This window comes from Drosophila takahashii, chromosome 2R (assembly GCF_030179915.1).
Source record: "Drosophila takahashii strain IR98-3 E-12201 chromosome 2R, DtakHiC1v2, whole genome shotgun sequence".
Taxonomy (NCBI): Eukaryota; Metazoa; Arthropoda; class Insecta; order Diptera; family Drosophilidae; genus Drosophila; species Drosophila takahashii.
In genome coordinates this window covers 43,761,499-43,787,626 of record NC_091679.1, presented here as the reverse complement: position 1 = coordinate 43,787,626, position 26,128 = coordinate 43,761,499, and the positions used below count along the sequence as shown (strand labels likewise).

The window sequence follows — 26,128 nt, the reverse complement described above, 5'->3', positions numbered from 1 at the left end:
TTACATGTTGAAAATGAAATATTAGGGGGTTCCCAAAACTGTTGAATGTTTGAATTTCTATCAGATTTTTATCAGCTGTTTCATGCAATTAAATTTCCAGAGTTTAAAAAGCCTTGGTAAAATTATTAAGTATATTTTTAGATTTTCTGACTTACTAATTGTTTTATTCAGCACTCAGACTCTTTTAAAACAGGTAGATCTACATCGCACCTTCACACAGTTGAAAATTCAACCACGAAACAAAAATAATTGATCATTTTTTGTTTTTAACAATAAAATCAACGACAATCAAGAGACACCAATCTAAAATTTACAAATAAGATATGTTTAATAACCACACAAAAGAATTACAATGGAAACAAGCTGTTTGGAGGAATACCCCTGTTAACAGCCAGTGTCGCACTTCGATAAACCTAACCATCTCCTATCGATTGCCTCGCACCAGGGCTGCTGCAAAAATGTTGGCAGAAATTACAAGGAGTTCATTTTTCGCTTCACGTGCGGTCGTCGCTCGCTTGTCCGGTTTGATTCCAGCGTCATCAGCGCCTTTGGCTAGTAATTTCAGATACATTCAGACGGAGCGGAAGCGCACGAAACCAGTCGAGATGGCTCTGTACGAAACCGTTGAGAAGGGCGCCAAGAATTCGCCCAGCTACAGCCTGTATTTCAGTGAGTAACTTGACCCGGCATAACCCCTTCCGCATCCGAAAATGCAAAATGCATTGGCAAGTCCCCCAACTAGTCACTCAAACTAGTACAGCTTAGTTAATCGCAGCCGGGCTGATTATGCAACAAGTCAAACCGGACTCTGGCTATTCAGCTCGTCACAGCGCCTTTATCTTTATGGGCACTATCAGCCGATCCGGCGGAACTGGCGGAAACACCTAGAGTTTCTACCATTTCAGCCTTATCTCTTGGCTATATTATTCTATCCACATAGCAAACTATATAGCAGATATCGAATTGGCTGGTCAAATTTCACTTAATTGGTGACCTTTGACCATCAATCAAATCGCGTGTCCAGGTGTCATCTGAATATCAACTAAGCACTACTAATTTCTGGCCTTTCTCCACAGAAAACAAGTGCGGCAATGTCATCTCGCCGATGCACGACATTCCACTGTACGCCAACGAGGAGAAGACCGTCTACAACATGGTCGTGGAGGTGCCACGTTGGACCAACGCCAAGATGGAGGTGAGTCTGGCTAGCCCACAATGATATATAGCCCACTATAATCCAACGATTGCATGTCTGAACCCCCAGATTAGCCTGAAGACCCCGCTGAACCCCATCAAGCAGGACATCAAGAAGGGCAAGCTGCGCTTCGTGGCCAACTGCTTCCCGCACAAGGGCTACATCTGGAACTACGGCGCTCTGCCGCAGACCTGGGAGAACCCCGACCACATCGAGCCCTCCACCGGCTGCAAGGGCGACAACGATCCCATCGACGTCATCGAGATTGGCTACCGCGTGGCCAAGCGGGGCGATGTCCTCAAGGTCAAGGTGCTGGGCACCATTGCCCTGATCGACGAGGGCGAGACCGACTGGAAGGTGATCGCCATCGACGTCAACGATCCGCTGGCCTCCAAGGTCAACGATATCGCCGATGTGGACCAGTACTTCCCGGGTCTGCTGCGCGCCACCGTCGAGTGGTTCAAGGTAATAACCTATTAGCCTTGAAAAGCACACTCTTAACTGTTTCTAACCCGCAGATCTACAAGATCCCCGATGGCAAGCCCGAGAATCAGTTCGCCTTCAACGGCGATGCCAAGAACGCGGACTTTGCCACCACCATCATTGCCGAGACCCACAAGTTCTGGCAGAATTTGGTGCACCAGAGCGGCGCTTCCAGCTCCATCTCCACGTGGGTTGAACACCCTTTCAGTTCTTTATGAAATTAGTAATGTAACTACCTACCTTTACAGCACCAACATCACCAACCGCAACTCGGAGCACGTTATTCCCAAGGAGGAGGCCGAGAAGCTGCTCTCCGACGCCCCCGAGGGCGGACAGGTGGAGGAGGTGTCCGACACAGGTAAGGTTCACTATGTTAGATCGAGCTTATAGCTGCCTCACCCGATCCCAAGCAAAACAAACCACACGCTACTCAACACCCGCTTTAACCAGTATCTTGCAAACAAATTGGTCACAAAAACCCAACCTGCATGCTTACTAATAGCTACTTAATTGTGTCCTGTTACCAAACCAAAAACGAAACTACCCACGCTGTAAATACATGTAATCTGGCTGGCTTGTACATATGTTCTTATACCTACTAAGTGTAATCTTGCAATAAACCCCCTAAAACCACGTCCTTTGTTTTTGCAGTCGACACTTGGCATTTCATTCACCTCAAGTGAGATGATGGCCTCCTGGGATGATGATTCCACCACAAGATCCACGATCTTATCCCTATCGTAGTCTAATCGAATCGGAAAGGCGCGCTTGCACTTGTGAATTATTGATATTGGAATATATAGTACGTGTTGAATAAAGTTTTGCACCGCAATCAAATTGTCTGCCGACTCCTCTTGAAATATACAATCTTTATTTATATTTTACGACTAGATCCAAACAAGTTTAAATTAATTAATAGTTATGTAATTGTAGGGCATATGCCATCTTGTTGGGGGCTTCTCGTTTTCGGGTGTTCTATTGCAGGGTGGTGTAAATGTGTGGAACGTAAATTTGATTGCCGTAACAAGTTAACTTAAGCTTACGAAATTAGAGAAATGTACAAAATAGTGGGGCGTTATAAATATGTATGTATAGAAATCTTTAAAAGAAGACAAAAATAATTTATTTACATCAGACATTTTGATTCTTGTTCGTTCGTTCGTTTTGTTTGTTTTGCTTTCCTGTCGGCTTTCTTTTATAAAAGAAGTTAGCATAATTCTCGTAATTTTACTACAACTAAAAGCTCCACGAGACTGTTCAACGGATCGATGATGTGCATGACATGGGAATTATAGAAATACAAATAAATATAAACCAATTTTCTTCGTTTTTCGATATCGGTGCGGATAAGTAACGTGTAATAGTTTAGTAATTGTTTTCGTCATAATCATTTTTTTTCAATATTTTTGATCTGCTTTCTCTTGTTATCTAATTTAGTTATTTCTCTAAGTGGTACACATTCCGCGGGTCGATCGTTTCCTGGTTGCCATTGTTTCGTGCCGTGTTCTGCCACAGTAGTTATCAGTAATAATAGTTTTAGTTAATAGTTTATAGAATTAAGTAGCTGCTCGTGCCAGTGACGGTGCCAGAGGATCCCAGATAGTCGCCGATTTACTTGCGTCCCAGGGTGTCGCGCCATTCGTTGTACTTGTCCATCTCCTCGTGCAGCTGAAGAGCCTCTATGCAGGCGTTGAAGAAGGGCGATCCGAAGCATTCTTGCCTGTTTTGGAATAAATCGATGGGGGATTAGTGAATCTGGCTTTTATTAACATTTTTAATCAAAAACGGGAGCCAAAAATCTAAAAAAATTGCATAAAGCATTGTGATTTGCAAAAAAATTGCGCACAGCTTTGGGTTTGTATCAAAATATTGCAGTAATATCTGCTTTTTCCAAAAAGATTTAGGAAAAATGTTTAAAAAAATTAACAAAAAAGTTTAAGCCAAAATGTCCAAAAATTATGATATAAATTAAATAAAACCTTTAAAAGGAAAAAAGAAATATCTGTTCAAAATAGTAACAGATATCAGATGAAATTAAAAACATACATTTTTCAAGGAAGTTGTATCAAAAAACTTTGCCACCCACTTGAAAAACAGGTTCAAAAAGTAATTTTTTCAAAAAGGAACAATTCTTAAAAATTCTTAAAAATATCTAGTTTGCTTGCTAGATCAAAAAACAAATTTTAAATACAAAATAATATAAAATAAAAAACGTACCAAAACAAAAACGGTAAGCAGGCGTTTTTAGTCGCGCCAGAAACGCGCGCAAGTCGCCAGCTGCTTTTCCTCTATAGCGGTCTCTTTCTCCGGCGGCTGTCTGTCTCTTTCGCCGCCTCTATAGCGATCCCTTTCTCGTATCTCTGGATCTCTGGCCGTTTCGCGTCTCGCACTCGCATTCTAATTCTCATTTATCACAATTTTGATGCTCTCAAATAGCCAGCGAATGATTATCTTTTATTATTTTACATGGGTTTTATAATCGTTTTTGCCGCATTTGTAATGCAGTCCTTTCGCGTGTTTTTACCAGGGGTTTTTGTTTGTGTCTTGCACAAATTGCGTTCTTGCGTATTCTTTTTTTCTAATATTTAGTATGTGTGTAGTGTACTCTCGTATTCGGATAAATGTTAGGCTTTAGCTTTAATTATGTATATTTGTAGGCATATATTTGCTCTTTTCGCCAACAGATTTATGCTAATTAGGGGTTTAATCTTTACAAAATAGCACAAAATTGTAAGGGTAATACATTTGCAAAATACTTTCGGTCTCGTGTGCGGTGTGTGTGTTGTGTGTGTGTGATTGTAGGTTTTTCTTTAATATTTATCTGTTTGCCCTTGCGGAAAATCGTGTAAAATGTAAATTTAAATGCTGATTTTACAATAGAATACAAATACAAAAATAAAAGTAATCATTTTACATTACATAGATATTAAAAACAATGGATTCCGTTTTGTTTATTTTATATACATAACGCATAACGCAATAATAATAAAACAAGCTAAGAATACTTAAAAATAAATACTTCGGCTTCTATGTATGTATATGTATATTTTTGGGGAGTTGTGAGATCTGCGAATCCTTATCATCGCTCATCTCTCAATCGCCCAGATTATGTTACACTTACAACAAACGCATAACGTTCTCAATAAATTAATAAAAATAATTCGTTTTTAAAAAAACACATACACTAAAAACTGTTAGGCATACAGTAATAAATAAGTACGAATTAAATTTGGGCGTTTTAATATTTTAGATTTCTTTGTTCTGGCTCTGCATTTGTGGTTGTAGTTGGATGGGATACTTCCAATCCACCATTATTTTTTTGCAGTGATTTTCATCAGTGTGTGGGTGAGTTGGGGCGTGTGTGTGTGTGGGGGGCGGGAACTTAGAGTTATGTTTCCGGTCCCATGTTGAAGGATATGGGCGAGCCATTCACTACCCTCAGAAAGTGCTGTAAGTTCGAAATTTCCTCTTCGGGTATTAACAGCACTTTCAGGCATGAGCCAAACCATTTTGAATCAAAGCAGTCTTTCCTAAAATAAAAATAAAACGAAAAATGAAAATCAAACACAACGGTAAAGGTAACTCAAAATTGGTAATGGTAATTAAAATAGGAAATCAGGAAAATGAAGTCGCAAACGGAAACGAAAGTCGAAACGGAAGCGGAAGTAGAAAACGAAAGTGTCAGAAAGGAAAGGTGTCTAGTGGTAGACGGGCTTGTGAAACGGATAGGGCGATCCATTGATCACTTTTAAGTAGTGCTCGAGCTGCGATTTCTCTTCATCGTCGATCAGCAGCACCTTCAGGCAGTTCCCGAAGGTCTCGTGGATGAAACAATTGGCCCTGCATCGAATAGACAGAAATTCAGATATAGAGGGACGCACAGAGAAAAATAAAGACGAAAATTTCCAACCTAAAAGGTTTTTAATATGATATTATAGTAAGAGATGAAATATTTAAAGATTAGAGAACTCCTGCAAATGCGATGGTTTAGTTAAGACCTGGAAACTAATTTTGTATGCTTTTTCAACAAATTATAAAAAAAATTTATAAATAAGCTTTATTTTTAGGATCCCTTAAATAAGCAAAATCTAAATTTTCTTGAAAATATTAAATATTTGATTTCTAACATTTAAAAGTGTCTTTATTAATTTTCACTATCAACATAATTATAGTTTAAAGAAAGATTTAAAAAAAGAATTTATGTTTTCTCTGTGCGAGAAAGTCAGGGAGAAAGTAGCGGGCTGGGCGAGGAAAGAGCCCATAAAGTTTAGAAATAACCGAAGGTCCCCCGAGATCATTTCCCGAGACCGCCTTTATTTTTGTGTCAGGGTTTCAGGCACTCAAGCACTTAAGATCTCTACACATATGACCTTGCCTCGATCGCTGAAAGGGTTAGTTATACGAAATACTTAAAGGTCGCAAATCCCCCAAAAAGAAACTTACTTGCATAATCGGTGTATACTCGTCTCGCGGAACAACTGATAGCAGTCCTCGCAGATGCGGTCCAGTCGGAAGAACATGGTCTTGTTGAAGATGCCCTTGCACTCCAGATCGAAGAAATTGCTGCGCTTCGACAGTTGGTGGTTGTGTGGCAAGGCGGCGAAGATTGGTATCAAGACGAGAAACAGCACCACCGAGATCTTAATGTTGCGGGAACACATCTGCGAAAAAAGCGAAAAAGAATGGGAAACCGGAAATGCGTGTTAAAAATAGGTGGCTATTTATAGGATCGATAAATTAACTGGCTTGGGTTCTCAGTAGAGACTAGTTCTCTCTTTCTGGGTAAGCAGATATGGGCCAAGTCAAGATCGGTTCGTGAAAGGACAGGGGCAAGGGCAGGTTAACCAGGTGGCAATCAAGCTGCTGCTGCTGGCCAAAACCCTATAAATAGACTACTCCTCGTCTATAAGACAGCCGTCTGCCGATCCGAACCGACTGGCTAAAAATAGGGCCCCACATCCTCAACCCAAAGGTGCAATTGCAATTGCAGTTGCCGTCTCTCGCTTTTTTTTTGCCGCAGACGATCTTATCGCCGGAAAGCTCTATAAATAGCACCGGCGATTTCAATGTTTATTGCATTATTTGCCATCTGTCGGCGGGGTCTTAATTTATGATGTAAGTTTGCCGCTTTGGCGACTCAAAGGAGAGCCAATTTACAGGCAGACAGATCGGATGGACGGGCCCCCAAAAAAGAGCAAAATATTTGTTTACTTTGCATATTTTATCAATTTGCGCGCTCGCCCGAGAATTACAGCGCTGACATATATATGTATATATAGCAAGGCATTCCAAACTATTGAATAATTTGATTAAAAGTGCTAATTTTTCCATTGCGCATTGTGCCAATTGTTTGTTTGCACATGACATGTGTGAAATTCTTTCAAACCCCCCAGCCTCCGTGAAAAATTTAAAAATGCTCAATGAAATCCAAAGCAGACACAACGACGTCGACTATTTTGAGAGCAAAAGTATCAACAACAACATGAAAGCGAATTTGAAAGGCATTTCTGCGCTCTTGTGCCGATAATGATTTTCATACATATTTGTATTATTTTAACGATTTTTGGCTGTTGAATCTCGACGATCTGTGCGCTCTAAGATCTTTGGCAAATTGATTTTTTACTGCCTTGCTGATGTCTTCAATTAAGTTGAGCACATTTCTGCGCTGATTTATGGCCGATGGCTGGGAAAATGTCGAGAAATGGGGAATGGGGCATTGGGGAATTCTGGGAAAGTTCATCAGTCGCTTGCCGATGGCCTAGCCGAAATATATACATGTTTATTCCAATAAATCGGAGGGGAATTTATAAAAGTATGCTTTTAGTCGATTTAATTTAAATTTATTTGAAAGTGAAACATCAAAGATTTGGCAAGAAGGAAATCTAATCTTTTCAAGACCTTTATTTAAATAATTAAATATAATTGTGACATCAAAACATAATGCCATCTTTCGCCAATACTAACAAACAGAATTTTCTACTATTTTAATCTCATAATAAATATTACTATATTTTTATGTTTTGTATGACTAAAGTTTAATTCATTTCACAGAAATATTTTATTTCCAATGACGAAACAAATTCTTCAAATAAAATTAACAATACTTTTTTGCAAAAAATTTAAAAATAAAAACTAATTGCGTCATATTCACAAAAACATATTTCCATCAGTCGTCATAGTTAATTACCCCATGTACTATTTTAAGCGTACCATTAGTTGCTAAAAATAAAATATATATTCAATGACTATTATAATGACGAAATTTTTTTTTCATCATAGTAAATAACCCCAAGTATAATCTTAAGTTTTTATTATAAATATTTTTAATGTTCCGTCATAGTTATAAAATTTATAAAAACTCCATCTGTCGTCATACTTAATACCACAAGAACCCTTAAGTTCTATATTTAACTCATTATATAATTTATATTGTATTTTATATGACTAAAACTGATTTTTTTTCAATCTTTTTTATTAATAAATTTAATTTGTAAATAAAAAACTTAAGTGTATTTTTTACCCAACTGGAAGGTCGGAAAATTACTCACTGCATTAAAATTGATTGATATTAACTGTCAATACTTAAAAATATTTCATTTGTGAAACGACTTGAAAGGTAAAATTAAAAATGATAAAGACAAGCTTTCTGTCATTTGCATTACCCACAAAAAAAAAGATTTTCTTTTACGCAAATAGTATTATTGGCAGCTGGATTTCCCACACGTGTGTGGGCGACACTTTATCACCGCATGGAAAAGTGCAAGTTGCGGCCGAATGGGGAACCCAAGCCATATAACACTTATGGTATATAGTATATAGTATTTGTTTCGTCAGAGATCTCCCGACGACGCCAAGTCCCAGTGCAAAGTGCAACAGCTTGCGTACGAGAGTTCGAATCGATTTCCCCCGATGGTTTGGGATTCGGATTCGGCTTTGGCTTTTCAAGTTAGGCATCTGGTGATAATTGGCTTCGAGTTGCACGATTTATGGCATCATCGCTCGCTGCAGGCGGCTATTTTTATTTTTAACGCTCTTTTGCCGGCCGCATGAATGCCATAATTGATATGCGAAACGCGTCAAAGATAATGTAACATGGTAAAGGGATGGTATAGGGGCAGGGAAGTGGGGTTTACTTTAATATCGAGCAGGGCAAGTTGAAGGGAAAGTTGAAGGAGACGAAGATGAAGTTGAATGAATGATCCATCGGTCGATCGATCGAATGGCGTCATCATCGTAAAAAGGAGCCTGATATCTTCGATCTTGATATGCCATATACCATTTACCATTTACCATCCTATATAGCATCTTCGATCCGATGACATGTGCTGGCAATTTGTTTGCATTTTACTTTTGATTAGCTGCCAATTGATTTTATTTGTCGGCCGGCGCTTTGTATCAATATCAATTCAGCTTGGAAGCGTGTCGCACATACAACTCATCCCATTATTCGAATTCCATACCATCCATATGCTCTATATGCCATTATATACGTAGGTATTATATATATAATACTGAATCATTGGAGCGAGTCGCACGCACGCCTCTCAATTGCTAATGTTCTTGTTGTTGTTCTACCCGATTGCCTGTCTGATTGTACACTATTCAACTTTGATTTTATTGCTGTTTTCGCCGTTTTCGATGCTTATTTTATTTTATGTCGCTGCTGCCAGGCGACATTGAATGAAGTCATGAGCCGAAAATAATTATGCCAATTATGACAGAAAGACGGATTGTGAATTCTTTTTTGCGCAATAGTTTATAATTATTTGTGGTGGGTGAAGAGATGGGTATACTCGAATTTTAAACGGGATATAAATGATATCTTAAGAATTAAATATTTAAATATTCAGTTCAAAATACACCCATCAATGGGCATCTCAAGGTCGATTCCCCCTTTACAAACCTATTAATAGAAAACACGGTGGGTTCAAGTCCAGCGATTTCTTATCAGTTCCCCTTTAAATCGTCTCGGTATGTGGGAAATGTTATCGCAAGATAAATGCACATCACAGGGAATTATGTGGATTAAAAGGCGGCACTGAAGCGACTGCAAAACTGTGCATTCTATATGCCAGATACGGCAGATACAACAGATCCGCCAGATTGCGATACTACTATATGTCTTAACGCTTGGCTACGCAAGCATGGCAAAAGCCGAAAGCCAAAACATAAAACACAGGCCCCCTTCGCTTTATTTTTCTTGTTTTACGGCGCAACTAAAAAGTGCTTAGACACGCAAAAACAACACCACTGCTGGCGGCAGAACAACAACAGAGCAGCATATATAAACATTCATGGCGAGACTGCTTGGTACCAGCGACTACAGACTACAGACTATATATATATCCATGGGTATATATGTTTAACTGGCACAACGACTGTTTTACTGTGTAGCTGCGCCTGCGCGGATCACTAAACGCTGCTGTTAATTTGATGGACATGCAGGAGTCTCGGGATCGCGACCAATTTGCATGATATGTGTTTTCGATTAATATTCATTTATTCATGAAATCTCGGGTGGGGTGGTGTGCCAAACAGGAAAAACCAAGAGCCAGTATGCACTGGAGAAAATGAAATTGCTTCCTATTAACTCTCTTTTGGAGATCTCACTTAACACATTTCGCACATCATCCAAATAAATATTCACTTGCATCACATGACTGGGATTTTATTTTGCTTAGATATATACGGACAGTTAGGAGGTGTTTTTACGGTGAAGATAAGACGGGACTCTTGGTTTTCCATGAATTTTAATTTTTTTATATCACTATGATGCATTGGCTTAGCAAATATTATGAAAAATGTAAAGAAGTTCCTGCAATATTAGTTATTTGACTAAGGTTAAAAAAGTAACCAGAAATATTAACTACCTAAGTTAAGCAAAATATTCAAAATATTACAGATCTTTTTAGATCTATTTTTTCTATTGCTTTAAGAAATAATTCATGTTATTAACGAGCAAAATATTAAATTACTTTAGCTTGTAAAATAATATGAATTTTCTAGGGCTGGAAACTTTTCATTCTCTTCAAAAATTAATTACTAATTAAATTATCGATATATATCCGATTTGATCATGTTTTGCCTTAATTTTTAGCCAAACTTTACATCCTCCCCACTCACAGTGACTGCTGCCATTGCAGCGATTCTATGGCTTCCATCCGAAGGGCGATTTTCGCGGGAGGCGGAGGGCATGGCCCACAGCTCAGAGTCAAGTGATCTGAATATATATCCAATTGATATTATTGAGATTAATGGCGAATGGCCGTATCGTCTTTTCGCGATTTGTTTCGCAATAGATCTTGGCAATAGGTCTGCCGAAAGGCAATTGGCCGCGCACTTGGCTCGTTTGCAGCTCGTTTTGGTTAACTCTTGGATAAACAGAGGATGACACAAGTACGTCGGCAAACAGCACGAGATTCGGGAGATTCCAACCGAAAAGAAAAGACCAAATAAAATACAAAATAAAGGTGGAAAAGCAGAAAAGCGAACTGCGCGCGAGCAATCAACTTTTGTTGGCAGCACGAAAATAAAACTGAAGATCGCTGTTGAGGTTGGTTGGCTATGGCTACCGCTTGGCTTATCAGGCGGCCCACACAGATACTCAGAGATACACACACATACGGCCGAATGAAACCGACGACAGCGAGTCTGGCGAAAAAGTATCTGAGTATCTGAGAGATCGCCGCCTGTGGAGAGACGAGAGAGCGAGTGGAACACCCAGGCGTATACGTGATGCGAATGCTTATCATTCGGGGCCGGGCCAACAAAAGCCGTTAAGAAAAACTCACTGGAGAGCGGCACTTGTCCTGGCACGCTCGCGGAATATCTAATCGCCATTAACCATTACTAAACTAGTTTGGGCCCGCCTTTCCCAGCTTTTCCCTTCCCTCTTCTAGGTGGAAAAAAAGAAGGTGAATTAATCAGGCTGTAACTAAATTTTCCGCCTTGCCAGTGGAAATTTCTCAACCGATTCTATCTGGTTAATTTGAAAAGCTGTGACTAAACTCAGCGAGCGGTCGAGTTAATTGTCGCAAGTGAAGTAATTTCCGCAAGTTCTTGGCATAAATTGCCCACAAGTTGTTTATTGTTTTTATGACGCCTTAAAAACTCGATATTGAAGGCGTTTTAATGGGCCTATGGAATTCGTTGCATACATTTGGGAGATTTCAATTGCTTAATTAACTAGTTTACTACCAAGTCTGCCTTTAAGTTATTCAAACCCTACGATAGTATTATATAGATTACAAATAAATCTAGATTTTCTCAAACTATTAAAAAAAGTTATTTTACTTTAAGAACCATATTTATTTAGTTTAGATTTCCCATGGCAGCTTTTGTTAAATATTACTTAGATGTTACTAAGATGGCCTTGACTCCATTAAAATATAGTATTTACTCTTGTCTTGTCTAAATACTAACTTAGGAAAGTTGTTTTAAATTAAGAATGTACAAACAGTTTTCCGAAAATCTTTACAGCTTATGAGTAATATGATTAATATGAGTTCAAAATTTTCTTAAAAACCTAGCTTAAATAGAAATAAATAAAACATTTAATAAAAACTGTGACAAATCAGATGGGAACCTATTTCCGACTTATGACTATGTTCATGAATTTTTGTATAATTATATAACTGTTTTTTTATAACTATTTATAGGAACTGGAACTCTTCAGTCATGAGACGAAAATAGCATCTTAATAAATCAGCCAAAGATTTTATCAAAAAGGTTTCTGAAAATTCTAAACTCATATTCATGGGACGAAAATAGCCCCTGATGAAATCAGTCAAAGATTTTATCAAAAAGGTTGCTGAAAATTCTAAACTCATATTCATGGGACGAAAATAACCCCTGATGAAATCAGTCAAAGATTTTATCAAAAGGGTTTCTGAAAATTCTAAACTCATATTTCCCTTCCTGCATTATTCATAAGCAATGGTTTTTTCCAAATAATTCTAAATTGTACAAATATTTCTGCTAACTATTAGATATTCGCTAGCCAGAATGGAATTCCATAATCCCCGCATCACTCATACGCCAGGTTGCACTGACCGACCAATTAATCTGCCAGCTCCGTGAAACTTTGAAACCATTTTCTGTCTGCCGATCCGATCGGATCCAACGTAATAGCAATAGCAATAGCAACCATATCCAAACGACATGCGATCGAGAAATGCAGTATATCTTTTTTTTGTATATATTGTATCTGCTGCTGACGTTGTCGCGCGATTTTGCCAGCCAGTTGGGCGACCATTTGGCACAAACAGACAAGCAAACAGACTCACATAGATACTCACTCACTCACACACGACAATTGGCTTTTTATTAGTTTAATTGAAAGCAAAACAATTTAGCATGGCGAACTGGTTTCAGCTCGTTTTCCAAATGCACGCCAAATTATCATACTCGACTCGGCTTTTATTTTTTTTTTCAACGAGGCGGCCAACTTTGAGCCAAAGTTTGAGTTTGAGTCGGAATTTGTATCTTGTATCTTGTATCTGGTATCCGAATGTGAGGCAGATGTTGGGGGCAGCGGCGCACAGAAGCGTGTCACACGTTTCGCTCTCGCAAATATTTACTTATGTGTGCTTTGAATTCGCGTGTATAAATAAACAAGTCCATTGAGGAAATTATTTGCAAAATATTCAGAGAGTGAGAGAAAGATCGCCTTTTTCGCGCTGATTGTTCCAATTTTCTGTTGTTTTTTTTGCGACTTTTACACCGCCAATCGCTTTGTTTTAAATAAAATCGAAAAGCTTGTAAATCACATAATTAAGTTTTGCCCCTCGCATCGGAATCGCACTCGATCTGAGTGTTATGGCTACGTGAATCGTATTAATGAAACGTTACCCAGCGGGTGTTGAGCTCTCGATAGGGCCATTACGCCCCGCAGCTGGACTTCTCATCTGGATCTGAGAAACTGAGAAACTGAGGATCTGGGAAAAGAAGGGAAAGGGGTAAATCACTGATCACCGATCGACGGTGATGGCAAGGTGTGGTTTATTTTCGGTTGCTTCGGAGTTTCGCGGAATCCCATCCTCACTCAATGAGCATCACACTTAAGCTGATTAAAAGTATCCGCCTTAAATGAAGTCACGATCGAGAGGCTTAAATTTTAAATAGAACTTGTAGAAGTGAAAGTGAATTACTTAGGGATTACGACTAAGATTACAACTTAAAAAGAGAACATAGAAATTACTGAGTTCCAGCTTCAAGATGCTTAACTTGGCTTTAGAGCAAGGGGGAAACTCAGAAATTAATTAAATATCATAATGATTTAATTGTAAGTCTCTGGAAATCTCATTGATTATTTAATTATAAGATCAACAATCACGGAAAAGTTATGACATTACAGCTTAAGTTATAAATCAAGGAACATTTTAAGTTTAATGAACATATTAAATAAATACTTTTATAGGTACATTTCAAAATACAATTTTATAGCATATCCCCGATTTCTTCAACATTTTGCCGGTATTATTGTTTGCCAATTTGCTGAACGTGGCAGCAATTAACGGAACCAAAAATACACCCCCAAAATATTTGAAATATTCCAAAGTGACGACCTATATTTCTGAGATTTCGTTTAGAGAATTTGGCAAATACAAGTGTGCACATTGGCCATGCCGCGAATGTCAAAACGGAAATGAGTCACTGGCAAAGTGCGAGGCTATCACGATCAAAGAACCAATTACAATGAACGGCCATTGAACGATCGGGTGTGAATAAAGTCGTGCGGAGAAGGAGAAAAAAGAAGCGGCACTTGGCAACAGCTGAATAAGCTGGCTATAACCAATCAGTACACCGGCTGACATACAGATACAGATACAAATACAGCCAATACAATCGTATGGCTCGTGCATTCCAAGAATTCGAGAAATGCCCCAAACGGAGTGATGCACAGCAAGAAATAAAGGGCAGCACTAAGTCTCGTTTCGTGACCAAAAAGCTAATGTGGTCTTACTCACATATTCTATAGAAATAAGTTTAAATTGCTTCTTTATATCAAGGGATTGGAATAATAATTTTAGACCTGACACAAACGGTATACATCGAAAATATTTAATTACTTAATTTATACGGATAAAAATTGAATTTTTTATTGGGTTATTTTTTTCTGTCTAAATAGCTTTGCTTTTTTTTGGGGCTTTTTCACATTCCATTCGGTTTTTCCATTGGCCAATTCTCTTGGTCTAATAAGGTCACCTACAACTCCGAGCAACGGCAACAACTATTGCGACTGCAATTGCAATTGTCGTACGGCCAAGGACGGAAGAAATGTGCGCGAGGAGATCGGATCGAATCGCATTGGATCGTACCAGTTGACGTCAATTAAATTGGCTAAATGCCTCGAAACTAGTTTCAGCCCCAGGTCCCCAAGTCGAAGTCTTGAAGTCGTCGATTACATGACACAAAATCAATCATTAACATTTGTATATCGCAGACATAAACTCGCAGGCAAACGTATTTGGTAACCTGTCGTCGTGGGTCTCCATCGTTTTAAACTCGACGGGCCCCCGTTTTCAGCCGCCTTTGTATTTATTGTTTTATTTTTTGTTTTTACTCTTGTTTTGGCTGCCGCTGTTATTATTGTTATTGTTTATTGTGAAGTTTTAATGGCGTTTTGTCAATTTGTTGTTAATTTTCATGGCTTATTACAGCATTTCATTTGCCTGCTGCCGCTGACATAAGAACCCATTAATAATTTAACGATCATTTATTAGTATCAGCCTAATTGATTCGTTCAGCACAAATTGATAATTATATGTGTGCATTTTACGACTAGTTTGGAGTTAGCGGGGCATGGCCATAAAAGGCAGAAATAAATTTTATTTGCAGACAGGCCATAAAACCTTGCGGTTGCATCAGCCAATTTCAATGTGAATGGCTTACGGTTATGATTAAGAGTAATTTCCAACCACAATATATAGGGGCAAATATACTCCGAAATTCTTTGAATTATTGTTGAGTCATGGAGTTGGTATTGTCGTATTTAGAGACAGAGATAAATGATAAGGGGTTTGTGGATATAGTGTAAGTGGTTTTGATATCCAAGACTTATCCAAGTGATTGATTTTTTGATTCATGGAAATCTGCAATAATAATTATCCCAGAAATAATCAATCGAAAGGGCAAACTAACTTCGAGCAACAGGGTTTTGGGGCATTGAACTGCAGAAAATAAGCCAAACGACAAGTCGGGAACAGTTGGCAGATGTTACGGCGCACAAACGTACAAGATACAAGATACAATTATAAGTAAGCATCGGCCAGAGAATATATGTAGCTTTATACATATACTCGGCTGCATGCTAAAAGCATATGCATATTGTATATTGTATGGTATATGGCCAATGACTGGAGAGCCAGGAGAAGAAGCGGCGGTCTCTTGAGTTGCCAACATCAAAGTCGCGTATCTGCGAAATACATTTGTATCTGGACTCTGGTATCTGTTCCTTCTTCTTATTTTGCCACACATTAACCCCGGCGGAGACCCACACTCGCCTAGTTGAGTGCGCCACAATTGCTTTTCAATTAGCCAGAGTTGCGGAGGAGAAAGAGGATCTGTGGGAGATCAGGGGATCTGTGATATATGCTATATGGCGTACGACTGAGGTGGCGCGTGGCAGTGATTTATCGCAGAATTCAATTAGAGCCACTTCAGTCTCTGGCAAGCCACTTCGCAAGAGGCGAAGGTCAATCCATTGACCGTTGACCAAAAGCCAATACCAAATAATAGTGGGCGATTCGGGGAATATTGCGATTTGAAAAGAGCAAAAATTAAAAACCATTTAACAGAATATTGGCAGGGAAATAGGTTTATGTGCACTTAGAATCTACAAACAAAACGGGTTCTAAGGAAAAGCTTTCTTCGTATCATAAAAAAGAAATCAGGTTGCTTTGAAAATGATAGAAAATATATATCAAGAAATCCCTAACCAAAAGAACATAGAGTTTCTCAGAAGATCTAATAATTAATAATGTAAAATTTGTTTATTAAACTGTAATTAAAAAAAAAACCTATATGATAGAAACGGCTTTTAAGTTAAGATGTTTAAATTAAATCAATCTTAAATTTGAGATCGTAACTGTTTAATAAAAAATTAGATAAACAGTTATCTTAAAAGAGAAACACTGATTTCTGTATTTTAGAATTTGATTTGCTTATTAACAGATGGAAAAACCTAGATTTTACGATCCTCTAACATCGGACTATGATCTCTGGCAATCGATTTATATTCTTCGATTTGCCAGCTCGTCAGACTTTTCAATTGACCTGAATGTCTCCATTCAATTTTCCCTTCAATTGGCGACTCGGGACCCGCGGTTTCTGCTCAACTTTATAATTTTAACACCCAGCGTCATCGACTTCTGAAGAAGTGAAGAAAGCAACTCCGTCATGGTGCTGCCATCATCACATCATTCTTCTGGACTTCTGGATCATGATCTTCGTCTTTTCTTTTCAAGTTCATTAACATGACATGGTCGCATCTTATACCACACCATTTTCCCCCGCCCCTTTGGAATTCCTGAACTTGAAAAGTGAACTTCCCCCCGAGCCACGCCCCCCTTTTAAAGGAAGGCCCTTTGTTGGGACAACATGTTCGTATCAAGAGGTACTATACATATAGAGTGTTGATGGCCCGACCAGATTGATACTCACATTTAGTGACAGCTTCTTCATAGCGAATGCTTTTCTGTTGCTTGTTTTATGATTTATTTTATTTTCTCGAGGCGAGACGAGAAAGAAGTCGTTTGTTTGGGTTTCTAATTATTGTATAATGTCGAAACGAAATGTTTGCTTAAGTACTGGTTGTTTGCTGTTTAAGTACTCGGGTGTAACACAGTTTTTAAGTTGTTTGGCCGCAGATGTTTGCGTTTAGCGTTGGATTATTGGGTTATCTAAAATGGAAATAAAAACGTTAGCTCTGCTTTCCCACGAACTTTAATTTAATGCGACTCTAATCACTCGTTTCTTATGCAACCTGGATAACCGATCAGCTTGGGCACAAGATTGACAGCAATCACCGATCAAAGTCGAAGTCAAAGTATCTCCCGTTTGACATCTAAATTGGACTGTATTTCGTTCGGGTTCCTTACAAGTCCGCATATCCATATATCCATATGCAAACTGGCATGATCGCTGATTGTCATTTATTGTTATTAATGTTGCTGCCGCCGCTGTCGTTGATTAAAATCATTTATATGCATTGGCGAAGTCAGCAAAATCAGCAAAGTCGGCAAAGTCGGCAGAGGGCCCAGTTGCAACTGCTACTGCAGTGAGATGATGTTGATTTATTTAGCCGGTTCGCTGGCTGCATTTAAAATGTCGGAAGTGTTTTTCAGGCAAAAAATAAATACGGCACATATGAAAAGCAAAAACAGTGTGTGTATTTCTCGGTTTGCTCGGTTTCCCAGCATAAAATGCGTACTGTATTTCCTGTTGCACACGCACTATTAAAATCAAAGCGAAGTCAGCGCTAGACGCCGGCGATTAAAATGCGAGATTTCGAGGAAATGCGAAGTCAGCAGGGATTTTGGTTTGTTTTCGGTATCCGAATTCCGAAACTCCAGTTCCCTAGGGTCACTTATGACATCATCGCCCGGATCAATATCGTTTTGAGCATCGAACGAAAGTTGTTCTGTTGGCTTGACGACACACAAAAAAACATATAAAAACCAGAGAACAAAAAACCCGGAGGAGGCGGAGAAACACTGACCAAAAGAGACTCGGACTGAGATTGAGATGGTTTAAGGCCCCTGCTGCAAGGTGGCAACATCATGCGAAAAGGGCCTTAATATCATATAGTAGTTGGCCATAAGCAGCAGGTAGTTGAATTCGAATTCGGTCAACTGACGTCTGACAAAGCGGACAAAGATTACAGATAAGCAATTGGATGTGGTACAGGGGGTATGGGCGATACAATGTAGGATATTGGGTAAAAAACTGAGCAACTCCTGGCGTTAAGCTCATAATGACCATTTAATGTCTCGCCAGTACTTTTCCACATTCGATTGGGATTTGTGCCATTTGTGACTTTTTATTTCGTTTATTTCGACCCGGTGTTAATTGCTGCCAATCTTGAAAGCTGCTCCAAGTTTTTTATTTTGTTTATAATTAAACGTTTAACGTTTATTACATTTTCGTAATTCTGTTTGTTGTTTCTCTTTTTCGTTTTCGACGGATTTCGATTTTTCAGTGCTGGGCACCGACCGGCACGAGATTTTCGGGATTTTCGGCAGGGGTTACAGGTTGTAGGTTGTAGGTTGCGGTTTTGTGACCTTTTCTCAAAAGGTTTTCCCTCGTTAGACGTTATAAACACACTTTGCACACACTTTTGGCCCGGCCTTTTGGTATATATTCGATATATGTATGTAGGGAAACTCAAAACTGAGAACTGAAAACCGAAACCGGAGTATCTGAGTATCTTAGTATCTCAACTTGGCTGCAATGCGCTGCGCTGCGATGCTTACTTGTTGCTTTGCGTTTAAGGATTAATATTCAACTCGGCGGTAACATTGTATTTTAAGTGAGCGACCCGCTGCGCAGTCGGCGCCGGCAGAGGCAGAGCGACAGCGCAACTGCGGCAGAAGCAGAGGCAGCGCTCTCGCAGCACTCGAAACTGTATCTGTATCTGCATCCGTATCTGTATGAGTGTTGCGCCGATCGAGAGCGCCGTCTCTCTCCCTCTCTCGCTCGCTCTCTCTCTCTCTTTTCCCGCTTTTCTCAACCACTTGTTGCCTTTACGCCGGTATAACTGTTCTTGCTTCTTGTTTAGGGTTTCCCCTACATCTATAGGTATGTATATTTATATGTAATACCTAATTGCTAATCAATGCAATTACCTATTGCGATAATTGCAGAGCAATCTCCATTGTTTTAAGTGAGTAGGGGAAAATCATAGACCAAAACTCTCAGGCGAACGATGACAAGGCTTTTTTCACCTAGAAGCCGGAACTTCGTCTATGCGAACATGATCTTAAAATAGGTCCTGTGAAAACCTTTGAAAATTACTTTACAATTCAAATTCATTAAAATATTTCAACAGATATAATATCAGAAAAATCTTTATGTAAGCAAATAAAACAATATTATTTCATGTGAATTATTTGTATAAATATTTTTCACAAAATTTCATATAGGTAGTATATATAAATATTGTATTTGCTATTAAATCCTTTTATTAAAAGTGTTGAAATAAAAAAAAATATTTAAAAAATATTTATTTTAGTATAAGTCAAATACTATTGAAAGCGAAAATCTCGATAAGATGTGAAATATTTAATATTTAACTTTTCATATAAAATCGGCACGCCAATGATATTCTTTTTTTCTGATATAACTACACCCAAAAAAAAATCGAAAGTGTTAACTCTTCTATACCGAAAGTTTCAATTTAATACTTTTGAAAGTATTCATTTAATACTCATCTTACTGATGCAAATTTGACACCCAATAGTGTAGAATTCATGTAACAACAGTTTTGTTTCTATGGCTTTTTTTTTGGGTGTACCTGCGTTTTACTTGGAATTACTCCTTTTTAGCCCCAAGAGAACAGAATCTCCCATGAGGAGTGCTAATCAAATTGATAATAATATAACACCTTGCTGGAATTGTGTAGATATTGACGACGCGTCACCTGTCTGCCACTTGCGATTGCACTTGCTGTTGATCAATCTAATTAGGCGTAATTCATCATGCAAGCGTACCTTTTCACCCCGCTGGACATTCCCAGTCCCAGTCCCACCATTGTTGTTATTAAACAGAACCGAATCCAATTAATGACCAATTTTGGTCATTGCCGTATCGGGTGGGATATCGCCGCCCAATTAGCATAATTCAATTCGAGGTGCTTGGGGTCAGAGGATCCCGGGGTACTCTACACGTACTTAGTCTGGATGACTCAGTTCCCCCAGATAAACTGGAATCCAAACAAATGGAAAAAAACCGATCGATGGAAAAATATTATTCAACGGACTTCTGTGACATTTTATGGTCTTATATAACTGACGTAAATGTTCTAATTTATATTATGATCGTATTTCTCGTAAGGTAACGTCATTATATAAGCTGTCTATAGGGCTTAGGAATAATACATGGTCTTTATTTATGATTTAGATGCTCCGAATAGTATGCAATAAAAAAGTCATCAAGATAGTAAGAGTAATACTAATTTTAGAGATAAGAAAGCTAAGAACGAACATGAGTACTCTCAATATCGGAAGTTTATTATTATGAATAAAAGCTTTGACATCGGCATAAAGTAAAGATCATAACCGAATAATATAATGACTCAATTATAAGAAATTCGTAGACAAAATAGTTAGTTAGGGATCCGGTATATAAGTAACGACATAGTCATACCAAAGTAAACATCAGAGCCCCTAAAAATGTAGAAAGTAAAGCTTATGCAAAGCTTAAATAAGTAATTTAATAAAACGATTTAATTTAACAGATATTAAGACAAATTTGATGATCAGATTAAAGAGTTTCCCACAGGCAAAAGCTGATCAATTGGGATGTGAATTATATATAATGGCCGTGGCATAGCGACACTTTACACGCACACACACACACACAAACGAACATAATGGAGCACCCATTACAGATTTAAATAACGGAACCGGAAATTGCCTCAAGAGAATCTTGACTGACATATGAATGTATATGCACACACTCACTTGGATTAATTTTAAGCCTAACCGAAATTATGATGAGTAAATATGCATATACCGCTCGAACTCAAAACTACTGACCTTGTAACAATTTCTTTTTACACGAATTTGTGCCCCTCATTTAAGATACATAAGATACATAGTCGGAAAAATAATGCAGGGCCAGGGACAGGGCCGCCGACTATTTACGGAATTACGGATCCACTGTACTTGGTGGCCACAATGTTATTAACCTCCAAGTGGGCCAGACCCCCGATCCGATCCGATCTGATACGAACAAAAGCTGAACTTGTAAAAAGGGTGTGACACCGCTAAATGCGAATGCAAACAATCAACAAACGGACAAATTCGCGAATGTCGATCACAGCTCACTGAGCGAAAATCAATGAAACCCATTGAAGGTGGTCCTGTAATTCTCTTCTATCGATAGTGAATTTACAAGAAAGTTCTATAATATATTTCTGGCTAAAGAAAGTGCTCAGATTAAACTCAACTCGGTTTAAAATTATAATATTATGTTTCAATATTCCTCTTTCCCTGTTCTGGAATAAAAGACTTTCCTGTATTATCTTCAAGATTCGAAATCCAGCTTGTTTTTCCGAGTGTTGGAATGCGAAATGGTATTTCGCAGCGAAGAATCGAAATTGAGCTTACCTTAGGCGCTTGTTTCGGGTTTGGTGCGGGGTTTTCTGTGGACTGGGCCACCCAAACTTTGGGATGCTTATCGCTGATTCTGGTGGGTTCTCTTGGGATCTCTCTCGGGATTTTCGGGGGGGTGGTATTGTTGTTGTGGGGCAAAAACGAGTTTGTTTACCTCCTTCTTTTTTGTTGTTTTTGTTAAAGAGAACGAACTTTTTTTTGGTTTTAGACCCGCGGCGATTCTCTGGCACTCGAGTTTATCGCCATTTTGTGTGGATTTTGGTCAGGTCTTTGTGTTTGTTGTGTTTGTTGGGTGTCCGCTGATAACGCGTCACAGGGGGCGTCATAAGGGGGCGTGCCCAGAGCGAACTTTTCGATTGTTGCTGCTTCCTCTTCATTCGCTTTAATCTCCTTATCCGCTCCCCCCTCGCATTTTCCTACGGTTCACACGCGACACTCTCTTCTCTGCTCTGTGCTTTCCACTTTTCCACTCTTCACACTCTCCACACTCTCACTTCCACTTCCTTTCACCCACTGATTCGTATTCGTATTCGTGGTGCGTGGTGAAAGAGCAAAGCAAAACTGACGATAATCGCAGCAATGAATGGAAATGAATGTGAATTGTCGCTTGTTTGTTTGTTTGTTGTTGCTGTTGTTGTTGCTGTTGTTGCTGGCGGTAACTGATCTACACGCACTGGAAAGAGAGCAGCCCCACTTCCACTCCCACACTCGCGCTCTCTCCCCTTCGCTCTTTTAGTGACATTCAGTGCCAGGAGAACTCACTCACACACTCACGCACTGGGGGGCATCTTTGTAAATATATTTCCACATAATTGACACTCCACATCGATGTTACAACAACAACTGCACTGCGAACTTGCAACGCCAGCGCGATTCTCACGTTCGCAGCGATTATTCACACATATATTTATTTGCAGACAGTATGTGTGTACTTGCGTATTTATCCAGCGCACTTAATATATTTTAGCTCAAAATATTTGCACATCGGTGGCATCTATATAGATGTACATATATAGCCAAGGCAACGGACGCGATCGCGAGACAAGGATTTTCCGGCGAAACCAAAGGAAGGAAGGAGGAAAACCCCAAACCGCATGAGAAGCGAAAGCAGACTAACTGCAAACATTAAATGTCAAAATGCTGGGGACCGTTCTGCCATGCACACACACACACCCGCAACACACACGGACATTGTGGAGGGGTCGAGGGCGGATCGAAAAGTTGTCAAAATATTATTAAATGTTTTTTCATTTAAATCAATATTATTTTTAGCATTAAACACCTTTGATTTACTCACTAATTTTAAAGAGTAATCACTCTGATCATTCATAAAAACGCTTCTTATTGAGTGTTAGATTAACAGAATTTCTCGTATGTTTATTTAGGAATTTTATAACTTTGAATGAATTTATTTTTGAGCCTATTTCCAACAAACGTAACTTAACTATCCAGGTAATCCATCCTTCTTTCAGGCCACTTAAAATGGGATAACAAACCTCTGTATTTCTCCTTCTTAAAAGTTTAAGGCAAACTCCAAGATCTCCCCTCGCTGGATATTTGGAACGCTGGTTGCTCGAAAGAGCACGCATGTGCCAGCGGTTTGATTCGCTTTTCGTTTCATTTGCGAGTGTTCGTGTGTCTGTGAGACAATGCGGCCCCAAATCTTGTCCACCCACCCCACTGTGCCACCCCTCGGATCGCCCCGCCCCCCTCCACCACCCACGGACGAGGAGACAAGCGCCTCTAAGGGGTCTTTAGACGAACAAAGGAAGTGGCTCTCGAGGGTGATAAGTCCACATGCACATCCATAACCATATCCATATCCATACCCACACTCACAGCCACATCCATATTCACAGCCGACGCAGAGAGTCATGGTCGTTGTTTATCGGGTTATCGGGGTAATTGGCCCCCGTTCGCCTGCATTTGCTGGGCGAATCGGCGCCCCTGTCCACTGACTTTAGCTCACCGTGTCACACACGCACACATGCGCACGTTTCGCTAATTGAAATTGAAGCATGTAACTGTAAGTCGGGCTCTCGCGAAGAAAACGTGAGCATAGGCCGCTCCCTCTCTCTTGCGCTCTGCTTCTTCCAGTGGGAGGGGAGCGACTCCTCCCACCCATACGCTCACACACACACGCAGCTTGGAAAGCGCAGAAGAATCGCCGGGAAGTTGGAGTTTGAATTCGAGTTGCCTGGAAGTGGCATGTAAAAAGTTTGCGTCGCAAATTATTGCCCATTTCCGTTCTGTGCCTTTCCCTCCCTCCTTCTTTCTGTCTCTGTCTCTTCCAGCACCCGCAGAAGCTTATAAATGCAACTCAATTTACAGACCCATTTCCAATATTCCATCTTTTCAAAACCGACATTTTCGAATTTAAAATTTGGGTTCGAATGTGAAATCTGACACTTTTAAATTTTTTTTTAAATTTATATTACCATTTAGATTTAAGCTTTTTTATTTAGTATTTTTAAATTTTAATGTTCCCTGAAAGCTGAAATTACAAACTATTTAAATATACTTTTATTTCGAAGGGCTCTAAATCGGATTCGAAATGCTTTGGGGAACCATTATATCTTGAGTTATGAAAGTTGGGGTCTGTACTTTTACGAATGCGAATAGAAAGCATTACGGACACACATTGTAGACTTGTTCGCGATTAGATTTACGAGCATTCTGCGCTCCCACTTTACCCCCAGCTCATATATCATGCCTTTCTTATATGAATGGCACATTCAAGTTTTGCTTGCAATAAAAAATTACGTATACGCCGCGGCGGAGTGTCAACAAACTTGTAATGTGGCACAAGTGTGATTCAATAAGCCGATCGGGGGGATCAGAATATATAGTACACCCATGGGAGTTATGTTATGCGGTCGGTAGAAGGTTATATAATGCACACTGCCCAGAGAAAATGTGAATAAGAAACAAGAAACGCTGCACTCGACTTGACTTTGACCGGTCGGTCAATTTAGCTGCAGTTGAGCGGGCTAATTGCCGCTTTTTTAAACTAAATGAGCGGCGCACACGCAAATGATAGAAATGGAAAAAATGGTACTGGTACTTAAGGAAATGCCAGGCATTTCGGCTTTTAAGATTCGAGATTCGAGATCCGAGATCCGAGATATACCCCAATTCGCGACTCTCGACTCGCGGGCACTTTCTCAGAGCCTCGCAAAGGTCAAAGCGAAACGAAAACGATCTGCAGATGTATCTGTATTTTCGTACTTTGTATCTGTATCCGTATATCTCGGTTCGTGACTCTGACTCGTGATGGGCACTTAGGAAATCCAGATATAACCGATGCCATTTAGAGAGACAAGACGCGCCGCAACATAAATAGCAATTCCAATTCCAAACAATTTTCAATTGCCAAATGCCCGGGACGATGGCTTTTCCTCTCTGTCTCACTGCCGCCAAACTAGTTTCCACTGTAATTGAAACTAGATCTATTTTTAGACCCAGTCCGGCCAGACGCCAGCTCAGAAAAAAACTACATAAATATATTGCCAAAGCCCAAAGCCGCCTAATCGACCACAAGCGATCAATCGATCGATGGGTTAATGTGTCTGTTTCAGCGGCTTTTCAATCCCACACAGAAACGCAAGTGTGATATTTATGGGGATAGGTGGGGGAAAAGTTCTATTGAGCATTAGGAAAATTAAAAAAAAATATCTAGGCATTACAAAGAATATATGATTATTAAAAAAATATTCTAAAAATAAATTAACCTTTTTAGATTCGAGAACAAAATATAGATTGTTCTAAAATCGTTTTGATACATTTAATTTATTTTTTAAATATTCCAAGTTGGAACTCAACGATCTTTCCTTCCACTTACCATTTTAAAAGTCCTTTTGCCGGTTTGACGGATTCGCAGAATGAACAAGAGAGATAGACTAGCACAAAACTCAGTCGATGCCAAAATGTTTGCGAAACTTCTGGCCAAGTCGCTTTTATACGCTGCGCCACTTCATCTGCGTCCAATAGACGGATGCAAGGGCTCTGGGGTGGTATAGTGGCTATAAGGGGGCATATGGCGGTGGTGCCGATGGTTTTGCATAATACGCGGTTAGTATTGGCTGATTACAAAGAGCCCCGAGACACAAAACGC

General features: G+C 39.3%; 2 protein-coding genes across 7 annotated transcripts; one reads left to right on the top strand and one right to left on the bottom strand.

Annotated features, from left to right (window-relative positions):
* Nucleotides 1-445: 445 nt before the first annotated feature.
* Nurf-38 (Inorganic pyrophosphatase Nurf-38) lies at nucleotides 446-2,515 on the top strand. The gene is made up of 6 exons (XM_017159830.3): nucleotides 446-669; nucleotides 1,077-1,195; nucleotides 1,265-1,660; nucleotides 1,714-1,865; nucleotides 1,927-2,036; nucleotides 2,330-2,515. Exons 1-6 carry the CDS (start codon nucleotides 459-461, stop codon nucleotides 2,359-2,361), a joined length of 1,020 nt encoding a protein of 339 aa, XP_017015319.2. The 5' UTR covers nucleotides 446-458; the 3' UTR covers nucleotides 2,362-2,515.
* Nucleotides 2,516-3,024: 509 nt separating this feature from the next.
* On the bottom strand, nucleotides 3,025-25,929 carry ITP (ion transport peptide). 6 transcript variants are annotated; one of them, XR_011417716.1, is made up of 5 exons: nucleotides 18,819-19,159; nucleotides 17,342-17,580; nucleotides 6,122-6,339; nucleotides 3,896-5,208; nucleotides 3,025-3,398 (listed from the first exon to the last, which is right to left on the bottom strand). XR_011417716.1 is itself a non-coding variant. In XM_017159825.3 (3 exons), the coding sequence occupies exons 1-3, from the start codon at nucleotides 10,871-10,873 to the stop codon at nucleotides 3,290-3,292; spliced, it is 399 nt and encodes a 132-aa protein (XP_017015314.1). In that variant the 5' UTR covers nucleotides 10,874-11,204; the 3' UTR covers nucleotides 3,025-3,289. The 6 variants fall into 6 exon arrangements, 1 of the variants encoding a protein (XP_017015314.1); XR_011417717.1 differs by lacking the exon at nucleotides 18,819-19,159 and adding an exon at nucleotides 17,648-18,055; XR_011417718.1 differs by lacking the exons at nucleotides 17,342-17,580; nucleotides 18,819-19,159 and adding an exon at nucleotides 25,856-25,929.
* Nucleotides 25,930-26,128: the final 199 nt, after the last annotated feature.